The following is a 25,457-nucleotide window of genomic DNA, read 5'->3' as shown; positions in this document are numbered from 1 at the left end:
TCTCCCTCCCTCTTCCCCTTCGACCTCACTGTGTGGCCCCCAGCGGTGCTATGTGATTTCCAGGTCTTGTGAAGTAACAGCTCCTTATCTTTTCAAGATTTCCTGATGGTTATTGCCGAAGGGAGTCTTGCAGTCACAATAACCACAAAGACTGGTCCAACCACACTGGCTATTGAGAGGCTGAGATAGCACAAAACAGCCCACTGGAGATACAAATATAGGAGGTTCAGTTCCTGCTCATGAAGAGTTTCAAGTCTAGTGGGTAGGCCAAGTTACCTTGTGAAGTAGATAGCCGAAGGAGCCCAGGACGCTTCGGGATGCAGAGGGGTGGCAGAGGGAAGACGTCCTAAAGAAGGTCACTGCTGAGGTGAATACATCCAGCAAGGACTTACTAAGCGCCTCTGTAAAGGACTGCTCTGAGCCTGGGAATAGAACAAATTCGAAAGTGAACAAAGCAGGAGTTCCCGTCGTGGCGCAGTGGTTAACGAATCCGACTAGGAACCATGAGGTTGCGGGTTCGGTCCCTGCCCTTGCTCAGTGGGTTAACGATCCGGCGTTGCCGTGAGCTGTGGTGTAGGTTGCAGACGCGGCTCGGATCCCGCGTTGCTGTGGCTCTGGTGTAGGCCAGTGGTTACAGCTCCGATTCAACCCCTAGCCTGGGAATCTCCATATGCCGCGGGAGCGGCCCAAGAAACAGCAACAACAACAACAAAAGACAAAAAGACAAAAAAAAAAAAAAGACAAAAAAAAAAAGAAAGTGAACAAAGCAGAAGGAATACCTTTCCTAGGCATTGTAGGAGGATACCCTGGAGAAAGTTAGCAGGCTGGAGTTCCCATCGTGGCGCAGTGGATAACGAATCCGACTAGGAATCATGAGGTTGTGGGTTCGATCCCTGGCCTTGCTCAGTGAGTTAAGGATGCAGTGCTGCCGTGAGCTGTAGGTGTAGGTCACAGATGCGGCTCAGATCTGGCGTTGCTGTGGCTGTGGTGTAGGCTGACAGCAACAGCTCTGATTAGACCCCTAGCCTGGGAACCTCCAAATGCTGCGGGAGCGGCACTAGAAAAGGCAAAAAGACAAAAAAAAAAAAAAAAAAAAAAGTTACCCAGGTGAACAATCAAAAAGAAAACAAACAATTTATGTTTAAAGGTTAATTTTGTACAACTGAGTATAGCTTGGGCACCAGAAAAAAATTTGGCTCACTGTGTGACAGTTTCCTGCCTTTATATACAGAAGTGACTTCTCTCCATACCTGGGAACAGGGCCCAGAATCCATTCACAGTGTGCGCGAGTGCACGTACACACACACACACACACACACACACACACACACACACACACACACAGCACGGGCCATTCACATGGTGAACACCACCTCAAGTCTGATCCATTACGACAATGTCCTTTTGCCAGAAGTAGGGATATAGAGAAGAGATTCTATCTCAGCCCTACCCCTAAGAGCATATTTTATTTTATTTTTATTTTTATTTTTTGGCCATGCCTATAGCATGCAGAATTTCCTGGGGAGGGGGCAGGGATCGAACTCACACCACAGCAGCAGCCCAAGCCACTGCAGTAAAAATGCCAGATCTTTAATCCACTGAGCCACAAGGGAACTCTTTACGAACATATTTTATTTGTTTTTTTGTGTGTGTGTGCGTGTGTCTTTTTGCCTCTTCTAGGTCCACTCCCGCGACATATGGAGGTTCTCAGGCTAGGGGTCGAATCAGAGCTGTAGCCACCAGCCTATACCACAGCCACAGCAACGCCAGATTCGAGCCGCATCTGCAACCTACACCACAGCTCACAGCAACACTGGATCCTTAACTCACTGAGCGAGGCCAGGGATCGAACCCACAACCTCATGGTTCCTAGTCGGATTCCTTAACCAGTGTGCCACAATGGGAACTCCTTTGAGAACATATTTTAAATTTGTTCTGAAATATAAAGGGGCGAGTATAACGTACACATGGCGCTTTTTAAAGAGGTGGCACCCCTCATTACGTGAGCCCTTTTTTCCAGGGCAGTGGTTACCACAGTCACTCACATAAACTTGACTCGTTTCAGAGGACACTTGGAAGGAGAAGGATGGTGCCATCCTCTTGGCTGGAATGATCCCTACGGCCCTGCCATTCACTGAGAAATATACTATTTTGATTTGATTTAAAACATGTGCTGAGTTGCAATCATCTTTAATTCATTTTATCTCTCCTGCCTTTGTTGTTCACAGCCATGTTTGTTAACCTCTGCCTGACCTCTGGGAATCTAGAAATACCATGAAAAGTCAACCCAGTTCAGGTGCATTAGACAAGGTGAGAGAGTCAAGTTAGGTAAATGTGAGCCACAGTTGCAGAGAAACCCAGAAATCTCAAAGGCTTTATTGTCTTATTTATGTAAAAACCCAAACCAGTGTTTCTTAATGGCTGGGGTTTGGGGTTAGGTAGAGGGCTTGCTTCGCAAAGCTGTTCAGGAGCCCAGGTTGCCAGCCTTTACCATGACAAGTGGTCTTCAAGGTCATTATTGGCAGTGACATCCAAAGAAGAAGGCATACCCACTTTTTCACTACCCACGCTGGGAAGTGACTCACAGCTGCCATTGGCAAGAACTGTCCTGATCCTGCCAGGAGGAAATGAAGTCCCTGCCTGGGAAACAGCTTCCCAGCAAAACCTAGACAAGGGGAAAGCAGCAAGAGTCTTTCGTGTTAGGTGAACATCTAGGCATAATGTATGCTTTATACTTTTACGGCACAGTTGAGAAAAGTAATACAGCTGTCAAAAGGTGACGAATGAAGTATGAGGCTTTCTGAGATCTTACTGAGTTTTGGTAAATACATTACTGCAATTTTAAAAAATATTTTTGGCACAGGAAAATCTACTTCATAGTCTGTAATAACCTATATTGGGAAAAAAGAACACATATGTATATGTATGACTAATTCACTTTGCTGTACTCCTGAAACCAATACAACATTGTAAGTCAACTACATGCCAATAAAATTTAAAAAATAAATAAAAAATATTTTGGACTGGAGTTCCCGTCGCAGCTCAGTGGTTAACAAATCCAACTAGGAACCATGAGGTTGAAGGTTCGATCCCTGGCCTTGCTCAGTGGGTTAAGGATCCTGTGTTGCCGTGAGCTGTGGTGTAGGTCTCAGACACGGCTTGGGTCCTGCGTTGCTGTGGTTCTGGCGTCGGCCGGCGGCTACAGCTCGGATTGGACCCCTAGCCTGGGAACCTCCATATGCTGCGGGAGCAGTCCCAGAAAAGGCAAAAAGACAAAAAAAAAATATATTTTGGACTAATTGTATATTATTTTTTTGGCTGTGCCTATGATATGTAGAAATTCCTAGGCCAGGGATCAAACTATTGCCAAAGCAGCCACCCGAGCCACTCACTACAGTGACAATGCCAGATCCCTAACCTGCTGAGCCACAAGGGAACTCCTGGATTAATTTTAGATTTATAGCAGAGTTGCTAAGATAGCCTAGAGCATTCCCATACATCTTTGACTCAGTTTCCCCCAATATTAACATCTTATGTAACCATGGTACGTTTGTCAAACCAAAAAATTAATATTGGCACATTACCATTAACTGAGCTATAAGCTTTATTGAGATTTTACAAGTTTTTACTTTTTCTGTTCCAGAATTCAATATGCTATGCCATATTACATTTAGATATCATATTTCCTTTGTCCCCGCTAGTCTGTAACAGTTTCTCATTCTTTCCTTATTTTTCATAACCTTGACAATTTTGAAAGTACTAATCAGGTATTTTATAGAATGGCCGTCAGAGTTCCCACTGTGGCTCGGCAGGTTAAGAACCCAACATAGTGTACGAGAGGACAGGGGCTCAATCTTTGGCCTCACTCAGTGACTTAGGATCCGGCTTTGCCACAAGCTGTGGCATAGGATGCAGATGCGGCTCAGATCCTGAGCTGCTGTGGCTGTGGCGTAGGCTGGCAGCTGCAGCTCTGATTCTTCGACCCCTGGCCTGGCAACGTCCATATGCCACAGGTGAAGCCCTTGAAAAAAAAAAGAAAGAACAAAAAATAGAATAGCCTTCAATTTGGGTTTGGCATGTTTTCTCACATGGGAGTATGGGCTTTGGGGAAAATACCACAGAGGTGAAATACTTTCTCATCACATCATATTGAAATATTATCTTAATATATAGAATATCGGTACGTTACTGGTAATGTCAACTTCGGTCGTCTGGTTACGGTGGTGTCTGCCAGATTTCTCTCTGTAAGTATACCTTATTTCCCTTTCCCTGGTCTTCAGAAGTTACAAGTTCAGTCTACATTCACCGAGAGGGAATGCTGCAGCTTTTACAAGACAGAAATAATGGAGATATTTTCCTGCCTCTGAATAAAAATATAGAGAATAACTAAAGAATGGTGAGGGAAATGGAATTACCAGTGCTAAATTTTGTATTCTCTTATCTGGCGATTCAAATGACAAATGATTGAGCTGCTTAAATGTGAATTTTTTTTTTCTCTTTTGGCCACCCCACGGCCTATGGAGTTCTTGGGTTAGATATCAGATCCAAGCCTCAGTTGTGGCCTACACCGAGCTTCAGCAACAATGGATCCTTTAACCCGCTGCGCTGGGCTAGAATTGACAGCAGGAACTCTTGAACTGTGAATTTTAATTAATTAATTAATTAATTAATTTTTTCTAGGGCCGTATCTGCAGCCTGTGAAAGTGCCAGGGCTAGGGGTCGAATTGCAGCTGCCGCTGCCAGCCTACACAGCTCATAGCAACACCGGATCCTTAACCCACTGAGCGGGGGCCACGGATAGACCCCACGTCCTCACGGATCTTTAAGTTTGTTGAGCCACAACAGGAACTCTTGAGACAAGTTATCCTACTAAAAGGAATGGACCCTTGGAGTTCCCGTCGTGGCTCAGTGGTTAACAAATCTGACTAGGAACCATGAGGTTGCTGGTTCAATCCCTGGCCTTGCTCAGTGGGTTGGGGATCCAGAGTTTGCCCTGAGCTGTGGTGTAGTTCGCAGATGCGGCTCGAATCTGGCGTTGCTGTGGCTGTGGTGTAGGCCTGTGGCTACAGCTCCAATCAGACCCCTAGCCTGGGAACCTCCATATGTCCCGGGTTCAGCCCTGGAAAAGACAAAAAAGCCAAAAAAAAAAAAAAAAAAAGAAAAGAAAAAGGAATGGACCCTAGACTTCTCTTGTGGTTTAGCTTAGTAGGTTGAGGATTCAGCCTTACCACTGCTGTGGCTCTGGTTACAGCTGTGGGGCAGATTCAATCCCTGGCGCAACTTCTGCATACTGGGAGTTCCTGTTGTGGCTCAGCGGTAATGAGTCTGACTTACATCCATGAAGACACAGGTTCAGTCCCTGGCCTTGCTCAGTGAGGCCTTGTTCCTGGCGTTGCTGTGAACTGTGGTATAGGTCGTAGACGCGGCTCGGATCTGGCGTTGCTGTGGCTGTGACGTAGGCAGCAGTTGTAGCTCCAGTTTGACCCCTAGCCTGGAAACCTCCACATGCCTCAGGTGCAGCTCTAAAAGGCCAAAAAAAAAAAAACAAAAAACAAAAAACAAAACAAAACCCTCTGCATACTGTGGGCCTGGCCAAAAAAAAAAAAAAAAAAGTGTGCATAAAAGAAATGGACCTGATGCAATAACCCAATTTTGCTTCTATTAATGTCGGACATGGGAATTAAAATAAAACAACTGAAAAATCTGGGGAAATACAAAAAAAAATCTTTTTTTTTTTTTTTTTTCTTTTTTAGCCTTGCCTAAGACATGGGGTAAGTTCCAGGGCCAGGGATCAAACCCATCCCACAGCAGTGATGACACTGGATCCTTAACCTCTAGGCCACTGGGGAACTCCAAAAACATATTAAAAATTTACTCCAAGAATGGGGAGTTATTGGGCCAAGATCTCCAAAAAGAATAGAAATCCAGAGGAATGAGCCTAGCTCTGGGGCTGTTTTTGGTCAGGGGTATCTGCTAGTGAGGGAGGACCACGGACAGGTGGCCTGCAGCTACTGGCTAAGCAGGGGCAGGGGATTTGGGCCTTGAAGGTCAGGGTCATGGAAGTGAAGTAAGGGTGAATAAGCAATAACCAGCACAGATACACACCACAGGTCCGGCCTGAAGTTATCTGGGAGGCAAAGAAAACCTCAAGAAAAACTCAACAGGGAGTTCCTGCTGTGGCTCAGCGGAAAGGAATCCGACTAGTATTCATGACGATGCAGGTTCAATTTCTGACCTCATTCAGTGAGTTAAGGATCCAGCATTGCCATGAGCTGTGGTGTAGGTCGAAGACACAGCTTGGATGTGGCGTTGCTGTGGCTGTGATGTAGGCCCACAGCTACAGCTCCGATTTGAGCCCTAGCCTGGGAACCTCCACATGCTGCGGGCAGCCCTAAAAAAAGCAATAATAATAATAATAATAACTTAAAAATTTTTTTCTTCTTGTTTTTTTTTAACCCATTGAGCGAGGCCAGGGATGGAACCCACGTCCTCACGGATAAAAGTTGGCCTTGCCACTGCGCCACAATGGAAACTCCCTAAAAATAAAGTTTCAAGTACAGTGTCTAATAATCAGTCTGAGATAACATGGTGCATTAAAGTGGGAACTCTAGGCATGTAAAAACACACTTTGAGAACAAAAAGGAGTTCTCTTGGGGCTCAGTGGGTTAAGGGGTCTGCTGTTGTCACTTCAGCAGCTCTGGTTGCTGCTGTGGCACGGGTTCCAGCCCTGGCCGGAGAACCACCACTTGCCTCAGGCAAGGCCAAAAAAGGAAAAAAAAAAAAAAAAAAAAGATGGGAACAAAAAGACTGCAGTTTGAGTTTGTGAAATTATCATGACCTGCTAGAAGAAATAAGCAAGGCTCTTAAGCAAGTACAGCCTATGCTGTGCAAATCCAGATACACAAAAGGGATGCACAGACTTCCTGTCATGCTCAGCAGTAATGAACCTGATTAGAATCCAAGAGGACATGAGTTCAATCCTTGGCCTTACTTAGTGCTGTGGTGTAGGCCAGCAGCTGCAGCTTCGATTCTCTCCCTAGGCTAGGAACTTCCATATGCTGCAAGGGCAGCCCTAAATTAAAAAATAAAATTATGTGTAGATTTTCTACATTGCTCAAGGATCAACTATATTAGTTGTGGCTACATTTAAGAAAAAACTCCCCAAATAAGAGTGCTTAAGTAATAGGGAAGTTTCTTTTTGACATAAAGGAAGCTCAGAGCTAAGCAATACAGGGCCTGGCCCAGCAACGCCATGACATCAACAGGGACGAGGCACCCACCTTTTGTTCCACTATTCTGGTTGATGGCCTCTCTTCTCAAAGTCGGTGACTACATAGTCCAAGACGGCTGCTGGAGGCCAGCCATCCCATCATGTCGAAAGTCATCTTCCCTTAAGCAATCTTCTTACGTACATAAGGATTCTTATTATATGTCGAAGGTCAGAAGTGACACATGGCCACTCTATGTGATAAGGGAAGCTGAGAAATCTGATCCTTTTGTATAGGACAGAATGTGTCAACTCTAAATTGGGGCTCAATTACTAAGGAGGAAGGGAAAATGGATGTTGCACTAGGTAACTATTGACCTCTATCACAACAATGAAATAATGGATCAATAGCTTTAAAATGAAATATAAGTTAAAAATCAGGAGCAGTGTTGCACAGCAACTGTGGTAGCAAACAGGAGTTCCCACTGTGGCGCACTGGAAATGAATCTGACTAGGAACCATGAGGTTGCGGGTTCGATCCCTAGCCTCACTCAGTGGGTTAAGGATCTGGCATTGCCGTGAGCTGTGGTGTAGGTCACAGATGTGGCTTGGATCTGATGTTGCTGTGGCTGTGGCGTAGGCCGGCAGCTGTAACTCTGATTCAACCCCTAGCCTGGGAACCTCCATATGCCGAGGGTTCAGCCCTAAAAAGAAAAAAAGAAAAAAAAGAAACTGTGGCAGATAACATTAAGAATACAGACATGGGAACTCCAACCAAGGCACCGTGGGTTAAGGGTCCAGCATAGCCACAGCTGTGGCATCGGTTGAAGCTGGGGCTTGAGGTCAATATGCCTGGGCCAGGAACTTCCATATTCCTCCAGTGTGGCCAAATACAAAAACAAAACAAAACAAAAAAGAATACAGACATGGGGGTGATATATGATGAAAATTCAGCACACAGATTGGTTTTTTGTTTTTTTTTTTGTCTTTTTTTGTTGTTGTTGTTGTTGCTATTTCTTGGGCCGCTCCCGCGGCATATGGAGGTTCCCAGGCTAGGGGTTGAATCGGAGCTGTAGCCACTGGTCTACACCAGAGCCACAGCAACGCGGGATCCGAGCCGCGTCTGCAACCTACACCACAGCTCACGGCAACGCCGGATCGTTAACCCACTGAGCAAGGGCAGGGACCGAACCCGCAACCTCATGGTTCCTAGTCGGATTCGTTAACCACTGCGCCACGACGGGAACTCCAGCACACAGATTGGAAGCAAAATAACTACATATATTTTAGGGAGTTTTCTTCCGTAATTCTGGAGTTTGAGGAATAGTTCCTCACAACAGTTAGGGTGAGTTCCCTGGTGGCCTAGTGGTTAAGGCATTGTCACTGCTGTGGCGCATGTTGGATCCCTGGCCCAGGAACTTCCACATGCCACAGACTCAGCCAAAAACCAAAGCCAAAAACAGGGTTACAGGCTTTTGAATCAGGTAGAACCAGATTCAAATTCTGTACCTCTGTTCCTCAGCTGTACGACCTTGAGTTTCTGTTTCCTCATCCATTAAAAAAAGGATGATAACTGAGCTTTGGTGTGAGGATTAATTACATCAAAAGAACATCCTGTTTGTCATGGCTCAGTGGTAATGAACCCAACTAGCATCCATGAAGTTTGATTCCTGGCCTCGCTCAGTGGGTTAACGATCCGGCGTTGCCATGAGCTGTGGTGTAGGTCGCAGACTCGGCTCAGATCCCACGTTGCTGTGACTGTGGTGTAGGCCGGCAGCTGTAGCTCCAATTCGACCCCTAGCCTGGGACCCTCCATATGCCATGGGTGTGGCCCTAAAAAGACAAAAAAAAAAAAAAAAAAAAAAAAGGAAACTTGCCTTTCAATAAACGATGGTCATCAAGGAAGAATGATTTCATTCTCAAAAGGATAGTCCCAAGAGACCCTTCCTTGACACAGAGTGACTTTCTTTGACAGAAAGTCAGGAATCAATTCAAGTGGAGAAGCACAACATTTCATATGTATCTTAAAGGTACCCAGTGCAGGGAAAGAAATTTTTTTTTTCTCTCTCTCTTTTTTACATTTTTTTCTTTTTAGGACCACACCCACAGCATATGGAGGTTTCCGGGCTAGGAGTCCAACTGGAGCTGCGGCCCCTGGCCTGTGCCACAGCCACAGCAATGCTAGATCCGACCTTCGTCTGTGACCTACACCACAGCTCATGGTAATGCTGCATCCTTAACCCACTGAGCGAGGCCAGGGATCAAACCTGCATCCTCATGGATACTAGTCAGATTCGTTTCCACTGAGTCACCACAGGAACTCTTTCTCTTTTTTTTCAATTTTTAAAATTATAGTTGATTTACAGTGTTCTTTTTTTTTTTCTTTTACTTACTCTTCTAGGTCCTCAGCTTGGATCTCTGTTAACAAAAAAGTAGATTAAGGGAAAAATAAGCAGAAGTTTATCAATATGTCACTCTCAGATATATGTGGGAGAAGCTCAGAGATAACTCAGTGGGGTGGCTAGAACTTGGGTGTATGTGCATCTTAAAGAAACAACACATGTGTAGAGAAATGACAGGCAAAGGGAAATGTTTTTAGTCCAAGGGCAGGAAACTATGGGAATATAATACATGGGGCAGCAGGGGGTGGGGGGAGGTTCCCAGGTTTGTTTGTGAATTCCTCTGGTGTCCTCTCTGGGCCAAAAGCCTAGAACCCTCTCCAGTAAAGGAAATTTATGTTCTGCCTTTAGATAGAAAGGAAGAGGGTAGAGAGTACTCTTCCTGCTTTTGCTGCTTCTTAATTGCTTTCAGCTCAAACAACATGTCAAAGAGGCATATTTAGGGGTGACATATTCTGGTTTTCCTGCACCAGTAGGATTTTTTTTTAATGACTTTTGCATTTCTTACTATACAAACTTTACAACTTTATGTGTCACAATATCAACAGAATCAAAAGCTTTTTTTTTTTGAAGTGAAAGCAGAGCTGTGCCCCTCAGGGCTGCTTGACACCATGAGTATGTGTATTACATAGTTACACTTTTGTACCTTATTTATTCATTTCATTTTTGTCTTTTTTAGGGCTGTGCCCACAGCATATGGAAGTTCCCAGACTAGAGGTCAAATCAGAGCTATAGCTGCCAGCCTACATCACAGCTCAAATCAACGCTAGATCCTTAACCCAAGAACCTGTGTCCTCATGGATCCTAGTCAGGTTTGTTACCTGAGCCACAACAGGCTCCTTTGTACCTATTTTCAATATATCCATGAATCCCATTTTAAACACAATTTAGAGGTTCCCAGGGGGTCTAACTGGAGACCTATGCCAGCTCATTGCAAGGCCAGGGAGCTAAACCTGAAACCTCATCGTTCCTAGCCGGATTTGTTTTTTTTTTTTTTTTTTTAATTGTTATCTTTTTAGGGCTCGCACGCTGGCATATGGAGGTTCCCAGGCTAGGGGCTGAATCAGAGCTACACTCCCCAGGTGCAGCAACTTGGCATCCGAGCCTACACCACAGTGGCACCCACTGAGCAGTGCCAGGGTTCGAACCTATGTCCTCATGAATACTAGTCAGGTTTGTTAACGGCTAAGCCACAACGGGAACTGCCGTAAACATACCATTCTTAACTGCCTTTATAGTCAGACAACCCTTGTAAACGTGATTAGCCAATTAGATTGCTTAAGGGAATTACATAAGCACCAGAGATAAAATAATCAGGTGAATTCCATTGATGTCATAATTCCTCTGCCTCAGGGAGGGTTTTTTAAATCAGATCAGTTGTAGAGTAGGAAAGGGGAAATGGGAGGCAATGGGGAAAGGGAAGGCAGACAGAGAGAAAGAGCTTGTTTTCAAAACACAGAAAGCTAGGTAGAGAGGACAGTGGATCACTACGCATGGCAAGCTTTTGTGATTTTTTTTAAAAAGCTTAATTAAAAGTTTCTGCTTTATTGGATATGGTGGTCACTCTCCCACACCCACAGTGACCTCCTGAAATACAAGTCTGTCCATCTTCCCACTCGCCTTACTATCAGACCAAACAACGTTCTCAGCAGGGCTTAGGTGATGTGCCCACTTCCCCATTCCCAGCCTTACACGAGTATTTTTCTAATTTTTCTAGTTCCAGAAGAACAGGCAACTCACTGTCTTTGCATTTCCTCCTGCTATTTCCCTTTTTTTTTTTTTTTGGCCTTTTTCTAGAGCTGCTTCCCATCAGCACATGGAGGTTCCTGGGCTAGGGGTCTAATTGGAGCTGTAGGCCCCGGCCTATGCCAGAGCCACAGCAACGCAGGATCTGAGCCACATTCTGTGACCCATAGCTCACAGCAACGCCAGATCCTTAACCCACTGAGCGAGACCAAGGATCGAACCTACACTCTCATGGCTCCTAGTCAGATTCGTTAACCTCTGCGCCGGGATGGGAACTCCTCCTGCAGGTTCCTTGGACTGGAGTGTTCATCTTACCTACCCTTCTTTGCTTAAAATTAATCACTTTAAAAAATGTCATCTGTCAGGAGAAGTTCCCAGATTTTTTTTTTGGCTTTTTGTCTTTTGAAGGCCGTACTGGCAGCACATGGAGATACCTAGGCTAGGGGTCCAATTGAGCTGTAGCCGCCGACCTACGCCACAGCCACAGCAATGTGGGACCTAAGCTTCTTCTGCGACCTACACCACAGCTCACAGCAACGTCAGATCCTTAACCCACTAAGCAAGGCTGGGGATCAAACCCAAAACCTCATGGTTCTTAGTCAGATTCGTTTTCGCTGCACCACGACGCTAACTCCAAAAGTTCCCTGATTCTTCATCCAAGCACTGGCCCATGCATCTCAGCTGTATGCCTATTTCTATTTTTTTAAACTTTTTTTTTGTCTGTCTTTTTAGTGCCACACCCGCGGTATATGGAGGTTCCAAGGCTAGGGGTCCAATTGGAGCTGTAGCCACTGGCCTATACCACAGCCACAGCAATGCCAGATCTGAGCCGCATCTGTTAACTACACCACAGCTCATGGTAATGCCGCATTCTTAACCCACTGAGTGAAGCCAGGGATCAAACCTGCGTCCTCATGGATACTTGTCAGATTGGTTTCCACTGAGCCACCACAGGAACTTCTCTCCATATCTCTATTTGGGGGAGGGGAAGGGGGGGGAGAGAGAGAGAAGAGAGAAGAGAGAGAGGAAGGAAGTCGGAGTTCCCATCGTGGCGCAGTGGAAACGAATCTGACCAGTGAACCATGAGGTTGCAGGTTTGATTCCTGGCCTTGCTCAGTGGGTTAAGGATCCCGAGTTGCTGTGAGCTGTGGTGTAGGTCTCAGAGGCAGCTCCGTTCCAGTCGTTGCTGTGGCTGTGGCGTAGGCCGGTGGCTACAGCTCCGATTGGACCCCCTAGCCTGGGCACCTCCATGTGCTGCGAGTGCAGCCCTAAAAAGACAAAAAAACAAACAAAAATAAAAACTAAAAAACTTCTCATTTATGTAATATTCCATACAGTATAATTCATTTTGATATATCAGCCTTTTAGACCCCCTGAAACAATTTAATCTTTGTATCCTGTCGCTTAGCAGTGTGTGACACCCAAGAAATGTCCATGTGATTTTCTTTTTAAAAATTTTTTGCTTTTTAGCCCCCCTCCCCGGGGCGGGGGCGCATATGAAAGTTCCCAGGCTAGGGATTCAATCTGAGCTGCAGCTGCCTGCCTACACCACAACCATCTGTCCACACCACAGCCACAGCAACACCAGATCGGAGCTTCATCTCAGACCTACACCACAGCTCAGGGCAATGTGGGATCCTTAACCCCTGGAGAGAGGCCAGGAATGGAAACCACATCCTCATGGATACTTTGGTTCTTAGCGCTGAGCCACAACGGGAACTCCAAGAAATGTTTGTTTAACTGAAATGAACCCTGGATTACGTATCTTCGGCTCAGGATCTCTAAACTATACCTCAAAATCACCGTGCTTGCAAGCACCTCCAGAACACGAATCCCTTTTGCAGGGTTTGAAATGTATCTTAGGTCACGGCTTCCAGCCTGAGTTCACCCTGATCCATGAGAGAAAGGGAAACCTAATTTCTAGGAAAGAAAAGTCAGCTCTGGGGGAAAAGCAGAACTGCGGGCAGCACTGGGGCCGTCCAGGCTCATCCAGAGCTCAGTCCCGCCCCCGCCCCAGCCCCAACCCCGCCCCCGCAGCCATCCGCCTCTACACTCTTGGTTTTCAGGCGGACCCCTCCAGGTGGGTGCCACCTCCGTGCCCCGTGGCCTGGCCAACGTCGCCGAACACTTCCGCCCGGACCCCAGCAGCCGGAGCAGCAGCTGCAGCCGCAGCGCGGCGGGATGGGGTGGATGTCACCTCGCAGTGGTCACGCTCTCCCCCGCGACACCCAGGCGGCGGGACCGCGGAGAGGAAGCCGTCGGGGTTCGAGGCCCGGTACCCCGGAAACCCCGAGGGAAGGAGGGGCTGGGAGGAGTTGCTTCGCTTCTCCGGAGTTGCGCAAGAGCCTGGGCGGCCGGGCGGGATAGGGCTGTCAGTGCGGGCATCCCCGCCGCGCCCCCCGCCCGGAGGCCGAAGCAAAAGCGAAAGGAGCCCAGCTCCGCAGCCCCGGCGTCGCGTCCGCGAGGTCGCCGCGCGCCTGTAAGTCGGCCGGGCCGCCGCTTTGTGACTTCACCGGTTTCGCAACAAGCCCAGACCGCCCGCGCCCCACCCACCCCCGAGCCTCCGCCTAGCCGCCCGCCGCCTGCTCTGCTCTCCGCGCTTCCCCTCCCTCCGGGGCCGGGCCTGCCCCGGCGTCGCGGAGCTTCCCCGCCGGCCGCCCCTTGACTGCCCGCGCCGTGGCCGCCGCCTGGCCGGCCGGCACGTGCACGGGCCCCGCGACCCGGCCGCGCAGAGCGCAGCGCCCTCCCGGCGGCGCGATGCTGTGCTTCCTCAGGGGAATGGCCTTCGTCCCCTTCCTCCTGGTGACCTGGTCGTCCGCCGCCTTCATCATCTCCTACGTGGTCGCCGTGCTCTCGGGGCATGTCAACCCCTTCCTCCCCTACATCAGGTGAGGGGCCGGGTGGGAGGCCGGACGCGGGACCCGGCAGGGGCACCACCGCGGAGCAGTGCTGCTGATGCAGAGGGAAGGGGTCCAGACCCCGCCGGGATGTCTTACGGAAAGATGGAGCCCTGACAACCAGAAGAGGGTGCTCCTGGCAGCCCGGGGATGTATGGGGAGGCAGAAGGTGGGAGCCGAACAGTGATTTTTGCCCTGAACAATGAGCAGAGTGGCATCAGGAGGGCTTCAGGATAGGCAGGAGAACTTTCGGACTGAGTGGGACTGAGAATGAGAAGCTTCTTTGACAATATTGAAACAAGGATGGGTCCTGCTGGATGTCACTTATTGGAGGCAGATCCAGGTGTGTGCTAAAGCAGCTCACTTATTTCACTTCTGCTTCCCAACATCCTCGTGAAGCGGGTGTCTGGCTCATTTTTCTTGCAAGGAAACTAAATTTCAGCAGATGTTGAAATATCACCAGTGTGACACTGATGTCACAGCTAGGAAATTGTGGAAGCAGAACTCACACCCAGATTCATCCCATGCCACCAACACCACCATACTGCCTTTAGGTCTCTGGGATGGAGCTTAAACTCCTTTGAACAGAGCTGCCCAAGATCCCTCGGGTTTGGATTGTGGACAGTTAGGGACATCTCTTGTGTTGCCATTGTACAATTTCTACTTTTCCGGAACTTTGGGCTCCATCTTTCTCGAGAGTGGCTTTATCTGTGCCCAGGAGACGTGTCCAGATCCTCTTCGTGTTGCTCCCAGCTCTGTGCCTTGCCCATGGCAAAGACATTCCTTAAACATGAGAACAGTTCATCCTTCTCCAAGTGACTATGACCCCTCTGGATCTGTACTGGTTGGTGAGGGGATAGTAAAGTTGGTTGACACCCAAGGTTATTGCTTAATGACTGTAGGGATTGTGCAGATTATAGAGATAGTAGGGCCTCTTCATCCTGCCCCCATCCTGCCTGGTGAGCAATGCTCTATGGTCTTTTTGTAGGTGAAGAAGGGGAGACCAAGGTGAAGCAAGAGGGGCTAAGAATGCAAGAAATGGGACAATGTGAATAGTGCACAGAAGCAAATCTGTGGTAGTGGCGGTGGTTTTGCCCCCACAAGATGGTGGCGTCCCGTGCATCGAGGAGGCTTTCCCTTCAGGCTGGGGGCCCCTGCAGAAACCTAGACTTGGTTTGTCATGGCTCATCTTGGTCTCAAGTGCCACCGTCTCTCTTCTCTTAAAGTGGTGTAAAAAGAAAGAGTTCTCTTCCTGTAGTACTTTTTTATTGAGAAAACAACTGTTTGTTGCCGATCTGAAGACCAGGGATGAATCATATTTGATATGCATTAGCCTGACGGGGCAGAGGCAACGTTTGAGTCTCTGTAGAGGCACCTGATGCAGTTGTGATTAATGTTACCCACCCCTCCGGGGTGAATTTGAAATAAAAGACATTCAGAAGTGGGGCAAATAAGCTGACAGGACCAACCACTTGTGAGATAGATGCTTAAGTCACAGACATTCCAAGGAAGAGGTTTTAAACTTAGCAAGGAAAGGAAGCTTTTGGGAAAAGGCAGAATTACAGGAGAAAAGGGCATGAGATTGGGTCTTCAGCCTACAAACAACAAACCAACACACACGTGATTGCCTGCCCAAGAGTGCCTGGGGCCTGAAGGCTGTCTGGAGAACTGGATGCCTCTGCCCTCCTAGAAGACTAAGCCACTGAGGCCCAGGCAGGGGCAAGATGTAGATGAGAACGAGACTCCTAGCAGAGATGGGATTAACTCCCCATTTGTATTTATCCCTTTGGCCCAGACCTGTTCCAACCTTACTCACCTCTGCTCTGAAGCCTTCTCCCCCATCTCGCTCCAGGACTCCTTGGCATCCTTCCTGGTTTTGTTTGTTTGTTTTGCTTCATTCCGGGCATGTGGAAGTCCCTGGGCCAAGGATCTCGAGCAACTGCAGTGACAACGCCAGATCCTTAACCTACTGTGCTTCCAGGGAACTTGAATACTCATCCTGGCCTTTGCACTGGCTAATCCTCAGCCAGAATGCTCTTCCTCCAGATATCACCAGGCTTTCTCCCTTCCCTCCTCCTTTGTTCAAATATTACCTCTCTTTTTGTTTTTTAGGCTCGCACCTGAGGCCTATGGAAGTTCCCAGGCTAGGGGTTGAATCAGAGCTACAGCTGCCGGCCTACGCCACAGCCACAGCAATGCCAGATCTGCGCAGCCTCTGCGACCTACACCTCAGCTCACGGCAACACCAGATCCTTAACCCACTGAGTGAGGCCAGGGATCGAACCTGCATCTTCATGGGTGCTAGTCAGATTCGGTTCCACTGAGCCACGATGGGAACGCCTCCATTCTCTTTTTATATCTTCTTCTTTGGCTTGTGTATCATGCTTCCAGAATATTCTGTGGCCCTTTCATTGTAAAGTTTTGCCAATTCTGCATCCCCATTGCCTTTCCTTAGAGTAGTCTCACTTTTTGTGCAAGTACTGCTTGTTGGATGGATTGTGGTCTTTGGCCATTCCCACTGTCCCTCCTCATGACCTCACACCCTGCTCAGTGACTGATGTCAGAAAACTGGGTCACCTAGAATTAAGTCACCTTAAAAGGGGGGGCCAAAATGGCATAGTGAACGAAAAGAGTTTGGGTCTTTAACTCCAAAGATGAATCTAAAAATTAGGGAAATTAGGAGTTCCCATCATGGCTCAGTGGTTAACAAACCCGACTAGTATCCATGAGGATGCAGGTTCCATCCCTGGCCTCACTCAGTGGGTTAAGGATCTGCTGTTGCCATAAGCTGTGGTGTATGTCACAGATGCAGCCCAGATCCCGTGTTGCTGTGGCTGTGGTGTAGGCCACAGTTACAGCTCTGACTGGACCCCTAGCCTGGGAACCTCCATATGCCGTGGGTGTAGTCCTAGAAAAAAAAAAAAAAAAAAAAAAAGACAAATAAAATTAAAGAAAAATTAGGGAAATTATTTTCTCTTTCATTTACTTAGCAATCACACAATTTTATTTATAATCACAACTATGACTAGTGCATATAATGAACAAAATCCCTTATAATGAACACTTGTTAATAATGAATGAAACAAAATGAAAAGACAGAATTCCTATCATGAACAAAAAAAATTTTTTTTTTGTCTTTTTTTGCCATTTCTTGGGCTGCTCCCACAGCACACGGAGGTTCCCAGGCTAGGGGTCGAATCAGAGCTGTAGCCACCGGCCAACGCCAGAGCCACAGACGAGGATCTGAGCCTCGTCTGCAACCTACACCACAGCACACGGCAACACCGGATCCTTAACCCACTGAGTAAGGCCAGAGATCGAACCCACAACTTCACCGTCCCTAGTCACATTCGTTAACCACTGAGCACGAAGGGAACTCCAGGAACAAAAATCTTAAAATGATTCAGGTGCTGTTTTTTTTAAGAGAGGAAGACAAACTTTTTCTAATACAGTTTTATGATTACTGGATATAAAGGGTTTTTTGTTTTGTTTTGTTTTTTGCTTTTTAGGACCACACCTACAGCATGTGGAGGTTCCCAGGCTAGGGGTCCAATCGGAGCTGTAGCCGCCAGCCTACACCATAGCCACAGCAATGCAGGATCCAAGCTGCCTCTGCAACCTATACCACAGCTCACGGCATCACTGGATCCTTAACCCACTGAGCCAGGCCAGGGATCGAACCTGCAACTTCATGGTTCCTAGTTGGATTCGTTTCCTCTTCGCCATGATGAGAACTCTTAAAGTTCTTTTTTAATGAGAGTTGCAATGTTTATTTCAGGTTCTCTCTTGGGGTTGTTTTTTTTTTGTGGTTGTTGTTCATTTGTTTGTTTGTTTTTCTTTTTTGCCACACATGAAGTATGTGGAAGTTCCTGGGCCAGAGATCGAACCTAAGCCACACAGCAGCAACCAGAGCCACAGCAGTGAGAATGCAGGAGCCTCTGCCTGCTAGGCCAGCAGAGAATTCCCTGGATGTACAGTTCTTGATTCCACATTTGTCTTTTGAAGAGAGAGAAGAGACTCATTTTTGCAGAAATGTTTTATGACCTCAGTTTTCCCGATGACCATTCCTAACCTGTGTGTAAGGATTTGATCTTGCTTATTGTCTGTCACTGACACAAAATACAAGTTCCAGAAGGGCAGAGATTAGGGTTCCCTGCTGCATCCCCAGCATGAATGGCAGTGCCAGACTAGGTGCTTAGTAAATATTGTGTGAATGCTAAGATAACTTACAGCAGGTAGGCCTGTTTTATTAATCGTCTCAACCTCTCTTCAACTGTTAACTGATTCTGCCAGTGTCGACTGTTCGTTAACCGTGGTTGTGATTCCAGCTGTTCTCTGAGACCACGTCTATGGACCTCAGGAGATTCTCCATGTTTTACAAGATTTGCACCCTCACTTTATAGTCAGTTTGACTCGCTGAATATTTATAACGTTTGATAATCATACCGAGAGGGAACGGAGTGAGTAGCTTAAGGGAACAACTTTGGAGCAAACACCTTTAGTTCGAGTACAGCTCCGCCACGTGACCCGGCGGTGGGCATTTGGACAAGTTACTTGACTTTGCTCTGCTTCTCTGTGGGTTAATAATAGCACTTCCCTGGTGAATTAACATGGGAACTCACTTAGAACTCATTAACATCCTGGTCAGGAATGTTCCCTGTGAGCATTTGCTGTTAGGAGAATCAAGAGACCCGTCCGGTTATGTGTGGAATGGACGGTCGATGAGGACCTGCTGTGTGGCACAGGGAACTCCACTCAGTATTCTGAGCTAACCTATGTGGGAAAGGAATCTTAAAAAGAATGGATGAGTGTATATTTATAACTGAATCACTTTGTGGTGTACAGCATAAATTAGCACATTGTAAATCATCTATACTTCAATAAAACTAAAAAGTGAGGGAATATAGAAAAAAAAAAAAAAAGACAGACCCGTTCACCTCAGTCTGGACAGATTTTAGTGTTAAGTAGGAAAGGACATTTGGTTGAGAGCTAAATTTTTTTTTTTTTTTTTTTTGTCTTTTTTGCCATTTCTTGGGCTGCTCCTGTGGCAGATGGAGGTTCCCAGGCTAGGGGTCCAGTCAGAGCTGTAGCCCCCGGTCTACCCCACAGCCACAGCAACACCAGATCCGAGCCACGTCTGCGACCTACACCACAGCTCACGGCAACGCTGGATCCTTAACCTACTGAGCAAGGTCAGGGATTGAACCTGAAACCTCATGATTCCTAGTTGGATTCATTAACCACTGAGCCACGATGGGAACTCTGGTAGCTAATTTTTAAGGGATCAGTTTGTGAATGTAACAGAAGCTTTCTTAACCAGCCTCGACTTACTCCGCTTGCTGTGTTAACTGATACTCTCATTCTCTGAAAAATACACTGATGGAAGCTGATGGTCCCTAGACACCTCCTCCAGTGGCGGTGGCTGCATACTGGGCTGTTCCCGATCATGTCTCACCTGCTTCTTTGTCTGCTTATCAAATATCAGTTGTGTTGGTTCTCAGATTTGTTTACAGTTGTATTTTCTCTACTGTAATTGAGTGATTTAACTCAATATACATTAACTGTTGGTCCATGAATGGAAAAAACAATTGTAATTTCTAAGAGAATGCTTTGGAAAAATTCCCAGGAGACAAGTGGTCAAGAATTACAGTCTGTTTGGTAGTAGTAATGACAAATGTAGGGATTTGAAAAACCGATTTAAAAAAACTAGAAGGATTCTGCACTCAGATTGCTTCAAAAGTATCTTTAAGGTTTTCCTGCACTTTAACGACACCAAAACTCACAGAGAGATAATTCAGAGTAGATGTGGTTCCTATGCCAGGAAAACACACAGTGGACTGGTCCTCATATGGCAGCCTCGGCCTCCATCAACACGTAGGCAAATGAATGCATGTACATGTATGTTTGTGGTGTCTACATATCCAAATGACTTTTTATTTATCTATTTGTTTGGTTGGTTTGGTTTGGTGTGGTTTCTTTAGGGCTACACTTGTGGCACACAGATGTTCCCGGGCTAGGGATCGAATTGGAGCTACAGCTGCTGGCCTACACCACAGCCACAGCAAGGCCAGATCCTTAACCCATGGGGTGAGGCCAGGATCAGACCCGAAACCTCATGGATACTAGTCGGATTCATTTCCTCTTAGCCACAAAGGGAACTCCTATTTTTATTTATTTTGAATTGAAATACAGTGGATTTCGTGTTGTGTTGGTTTCAGGTGTACAGCAAAGTGATTCCGTTATGGATATATCTATATCTCTATTCTTTGTTCAGATTCTTTTCCATTGTAGGTTTTACAAGATATTAAATATAGTTCCCTGTGCTGTACAGTAGATCTTCTTTACTTTGTATAGAATGTATCTATTAATCTCAAACTTCTAATTTATTCCCCATCCCCATATCCATATAGTTTTTTAGAAAAAATTTCCCATATAATTCTTGATGACTTCCGGCTTAAACCAGCTTTTTTGATTACTAACAACATTGAATTTCAGGTGACTTTTGCTTCCCTGTTTGGCTCTAACAGTGGGATCTGGGTTAATAAATAATCAGATCATGAAGAGTGTATAGAGTCACATATGCTGACATGATGCTAATGACATTCCAGTCTACAGTGCAGTGATCACTACCGCCAGTATCTCTAGGCCCCAGTATCATAAGGATGAAAAGGTAGGCATGCCATTTAAAACTTTTAGCTGGAAAAGTATCATTCTTGAAATGATAATGTATAGTTTAATATTTTCTCCAAAAAAACTTTGCCCACATTAGTTAATTCTGAGAAAAACATAATAAGAAAATTGAAGATCCTAAATTTCCACAGCTTGAGAAAGTTGAGGCGATTGGTGTAGTGCTGTTTGGCTTCAGAGCTATCTGTAAAGATATATAAGTTCTCCTGCTTAAATTTTCCATTGTCATTTTTTTTTCACATTTTTAATCTATCTTCAGTGGTCATTTGATGACATAAAATTCTTTCTTCCCCAGAGAGTTAAATAAACATGTGACTGTTTTTCACATGCTATTTCTACTTCTTTTTGGTCTTTTTAGGGCCACATATGGAGGTTCCCAGGCTAGGGGGTGAATTAGAGCTGTAGCCACTGGCCTACGCCATGGTGCCACAGTAGTGCAGGATCTGAGCCGGGTCTGCAACCTACACCACAGCTCATGGCAATGTTGGATCCTTAACCCACTGAGCTAGGCTGGGGATCGAACCTTCGTGCTCATGGATGCTAGTCAGATTCGTTTCCGCTGAGCCACAATGGGAACTCCCAAAAGTCTTGATTGATGCAGGGCTGACAAATTTTAAACCCAAGTGCTCAATTTCAACTTAAAAAAAGAGTGCTATACTGAATCACCCTCTTTCCTTGACAGCAATGCATTTCAGTCCAACAAGAACATGCATTGTAGAGTACTGCATGCCAAGGACAGCTTACTTATGACTCCAAAAAGGATTGCTGATGCGAACCCAGTTGAGACAGACAGTTCTGTAAACTCATGTGGAAATGATACGTTATCATAAAAAGAAGTGTAATATAGCACAGCAGGGAAGACTTCTAAACTGTGGCCATTGAAATTAGAGAGCTCTAGATACATGGCTTGTCTTCAGCTTCCCCCTTAACAATCTCTGTGACCCTGGGAAAGTTTCTTTTCTAAGGCTCAGTTTCTTCATTTTTTTTCCTTTTTCTTTTTATGGCTGCACCTGTGGCATATGGAAGTTCCTGGGCTAGGGGTCGAATCAGAGCTGCAGGTGTGGCCTATACCACAAACACAGCCATGGCAACACCAAATCCCAGCCACATCTGTGGCCTATGCCTAAGCTTTCAGCAATGCCAGATCCTTAACTCATCCATTGAGCCCAGGGATCGAACCTGACTTGAGTTGAGGTATAGGTTGAAGATGAGGATCAAATCTGGCGTTGCTGTGGTTGTGGTGTAGGCCAGCAGCTACAGCTCCAACTTGACCTCTAGCCTGGGAACTTCCATATGCCACAAGTGCAGCTTTTCCAAAAAAGACACACACACACACACACACACACGAAAAAAATTTTTTCAAAATCTGACCTCTTTTTTTTTTTTTTTTTTTTTTTTGCCTTTTTAGGGCCGTATATGGAGGTTCCCAGGCTAGGGGTCTAATCAGAGCTGTAGCCGCTGGCCTACACCACAGCCGCAACAATGGGGAATCTGAGCCTCAACTGCGACCTACAGCACAGCTCAAGTCAACACCGGATCGTTAACCTACTGAGCGAGACCAGGGATTGAACCAGCAACCTCATGGTTCCTAGTCAGATTCGTTAACCACTGAGCCACGACGGGAGCTCCAAAATCTGACCTCTTTTTTATGCCTCCCTCTCCATTACCATTCTGGTCCAAGCCACTGTCCTCTCTTGATAAACTGGTGAAATAGCTCCCTAAGTCTCCCTGGTCCATGCCTGCCCCTCCACGCTCTTTCCGCAACATCCCTTAAGGACATCGATCAGCTTCACATCATTTCCCGGCTCTCAGTGGTGGCTTCCCATCCTGTTTAGAGTGACCTTCAGAGTCCTTACCATGACCCTCCTGAACCCCGCCCCCGAGAGCCCCCAGGCCCTCCTTACTCCCCTCCGGCTGTCCCTCCTTCCTCGAAGTTCCTCTAGCATATTGTCACCTTCTGGCCTCCTTGGCTCTTCCCTCTGCCTATCGTTTTCCTGGCCCCAGTATTCCACTTCGTTCAGATCTCTGTCCAGCTGCCCTTCCCAGATTACCCTGTCTCCAGGTTACCCTTCAGCTCATCTGTCTCTCTCTTATCCAGCTCTCCTCTTCCTCGCAGCTTTCTTTACTCCTAGGCTATTTTTTCTCTTTTTCATTTTCTTTTTGTCTTTTGTCTTTTTAGGACCGTGACCACGGCACATGGAGGTTCCCGGGCTAGGGGTCGAATCGGAGCTGTAGCCGCCGGCCTACGCCAGAGCCACAGCAGCACGGGATCCGAACCGCATCTGCAACCTACACCACAGCTCACAGCAACGCTGGATCCTTAACCCACTGAGCAAGGGCAGGGACCGAACCCACAACCTCATGGTTCCTAGTCGGATTCGTTAACCACTGCGCCACGATGGGAACTCCTATACTTATTTATTTTAAATGATACACTTAAGTATGAAGAAAAAGGAAGTAATGGTCTCCTCTTATTGGTGCATTGAATGTTTTCAGCTTCTAAGTCCCGACCAATCTTCCAAGCAATGGACCTAGGATTTTAGGGCAATCTGATAAACCTCAGTCTGGGCACGCAGATAATTTTGCATATTTCCAGCATCTCAGAGCCCCCCCCATAAACCATGACTTCAGGCTTAAGAGTAATGAAGTCTCGGATCTAATGATTTAAAGAACAGCATTCAAACAAGCTTATATTATCATGCACGTCTTGTTTACATTGTTTTTATTTCTTTGAGCATCCAGTGATTATGCACTGGCTTAACGTCAAAAATTTGTTAGATAAACAACTTGGAATTTTCCATGATGAATAAAACTTGTAAAAATGTAAGTACAGTAAATATAGCTGTAAACTGATTTCCTAGCCACAACTGTGTGCACATAACAGCCTCAACAGCTTCTAAGCTACATGCAAATGAATAATTAGTTCCTATCCTCGGTACAGTTGCCAGGAAATGCCTCGTTTACTAGGAAACAAGTGAGGAGGCGGATGGGACCAGGGCCGGGCTGGAGCCATGTTGCTTAAGCCACGTAGCACTGAATCAGAATCTTATGGCGGAAGTTGGGTAAGGGGACTACTTCTGCCAAGTTGGGGGGCAACTGGTTTGGCCTGGCACTCATTCTCTGGTTTCCTGAATCAGGTGCTCAAGGACAGCTGTGCCATCCAAATCCTACTACCTTTGCGTAATATGATCATTTACTGTGAACTTAAAAAAGGTAAAATAAGAGTTACCTGGTAGTTCAGTGGGTTGGAGATGTGGTAGTATCACTGCTGTGGCTTGGATCGCTGCTGTGGTGCAGGTTCCGTCGTCCCTGGCTCTGGAATTGCCCCCTGCTGTGGGTGCGGCCAAATAAAAAAAGATGATTGCATTCACTCCGACAACTAGATGTGAGTGAAGTACATTCATGTTTTCCTCAGTCTTCATAGTATTGACATTTTCTATGGTGTGGTGCCAAGTATAAGAATGTAGGCGCAGGAATCCCCATTGTGGCTCAGCAGTAACAAACCCAACTAGTATCCGTGAGGATTTGGATTTGATCCCTGGCCTCACTCATTGGGTTAAGGATCTGGTGTTGCCATGAGCTGTGGTGTAGGTCACAGATGTGGCTCGGATCCCGTGCTGCTATGGTTGTGGTGTAGGCCGACAGTTGCAGCTCTGATTCAGCCTGGGAACCTCCATATGCTGCAGGTGCAGCCCTTAAAAGCCAAAAAGGAAAAAAGAAAAAAAAAAAAAAGAATGCAGGCTCATTGGTATTTATGCATTGATGGTGGGTGTTATACACTTAGTAACCGTGAAAGAAATTTTATTACAGCAGTGAATAATTGTCATAATTGTTAATTACGATTAAATTATGGCACTTGAGAAGCCATGAGGAGTTGCCTACTTTGTGTGTGTGTGTGTGTCTTTTTAGGGCTGCACCCTAAGGACAAAATAAAAATCAACCACAAAGAATTAGTTTAGATTTTTACAAGGCCACTTCCATATTCTCAAGCACAGTCATCCTTAATTTGTTATTATATTTCTTCTTTTTTTTTTTTCTTTGCTTTTTAGGGCCACACTTGAGGCACATGGAATTTTCCAGCTAGGTGTGCTGAATCAGAGCTGCAGCTGCCAGCCTGTACCACAGCCACAGCAACTCGGGATCTGAGCCGTGTCTATGACCTACACCACAGCTCACAGCCAACGCCAGATCCTTAACCCACGAGGCTGGGGTTTGAACCCACATCCTCATGGATACTAGCTGGATTCCTAACCTGACAAGCCACAACGGGAGCATTTATTTTGGCTGCATGTGGAAGTTCCCAGGCCAGGGACTGGACCCAAGCCACAGCAGTTACCCTGAACCACTGCAGTGACAATACCAGATCCTTAATCTGTTGAGCCACCAGGAAATTCCTAGGTTTCTCTATTTTATAGTTCCGTGGGAGTTCCTGCCATTGCAAAACGGGATCGGTGGTGTCTTGGGAGCAGTGGGACATGGGTTTGATTCCCAGCCTGGCATAGTGGGTTACAGATTTGGCGT

At 46.4% G+C, this 25,457-nt stretch overlaps 2 protein-coding genes and 1 pseudogene across 10 annotated transcripts in view; 1 reads left to right on the top strand and 2 right to left on the bottom strand.

Moving 5' to 3' along the window:
- Nucleotides 1-25,457, bottom strand: part of GNPTAB (N-acetylglucosamine-1-phosphate transferase subunits alpha and beta) — a 211,495-nt gene that overhangs the window by 131,412 nt on the left and 54,626 nt on the right. For 3 of the 8 annotated variants that reach the window (XM_084957374.1, XM_021092669.2, XM_021092666.2), the window contains 3 exons: nucleotides 24,166-24,267; nucleotides 16,066-16,188; nucleotides 277-422 (listed from right to left, as the gene is read on the bottom strand). In XM_084957374.1, coding sequence (XP_084813500.1) covers nucleotides 277-422; nucleotides 16,066-16,156 — 237 coding nt within the window. In that variant the 5' untranslated portion in view covers nucleotides 16,157-16,188; nucleotides 24,166-24,267. Of the gene's footprint in view, nucleotides 1-276; nucleotides 423-779; nucleotides 1,045-16,065; nucleotides 16,189-24,165; nucleotides 24,428-25,457 lie in introns of those variants that run through there. The other 5 variants (XM_021092662.2, XM_021092664.2, XM_021092663.2 and 2 more) reach the window with 4 other exon arrangements.
- LOC146403526 (uncharacterized) lies at nucleotides 12,927-13,762 on the bottom strand (annotated as a pseudogene).
- The window catches only part of DRAM1 (DNA damage regulated autophagy modulator 1), a 35,458-nt gene continuing 23,684 nt past the window's right edge, over nucleotides 13,684-25,457 (top strand). Inside the window, exon 1 of one of the 2 annotated variants that reach the window (XM_085024543.1) lies at nucleotides 13,684-14,240. In XM_085024543.1, coding sequence (XP_084880669.1) covers nucleotides 14,110-14,240 — 131 coding nt within the window. In that variant the 5' untranslated portion in view covers nucleotides 13,684-14,109. The remainder of the gene's footprint in view (nucleotides 14,241-25,457) is intronic. The other variant, NM_001190286.1, reaches the window with a different exon arrangement.

The sequence above is a fragment of the Sus scrofa genome, chromosome 5 (assembly GCF_054392235.1).
Source record: "Sus scrofa isolate SSC_HxYL_T2T_F1_AM1 chromosome 5, Sscrofa_HxYL_maternal_Yorkshire_Landrace_v2.0, whole genome shotgun sequence".
NCBI lineage: Eukaryota > Metazoa > Chordata > Mammalia > Artiodactyla > Suidae > Sus > Sus scrofa.
This window is presented reverse-complemented; position numbering and strand designations above follow the sequence as displayed.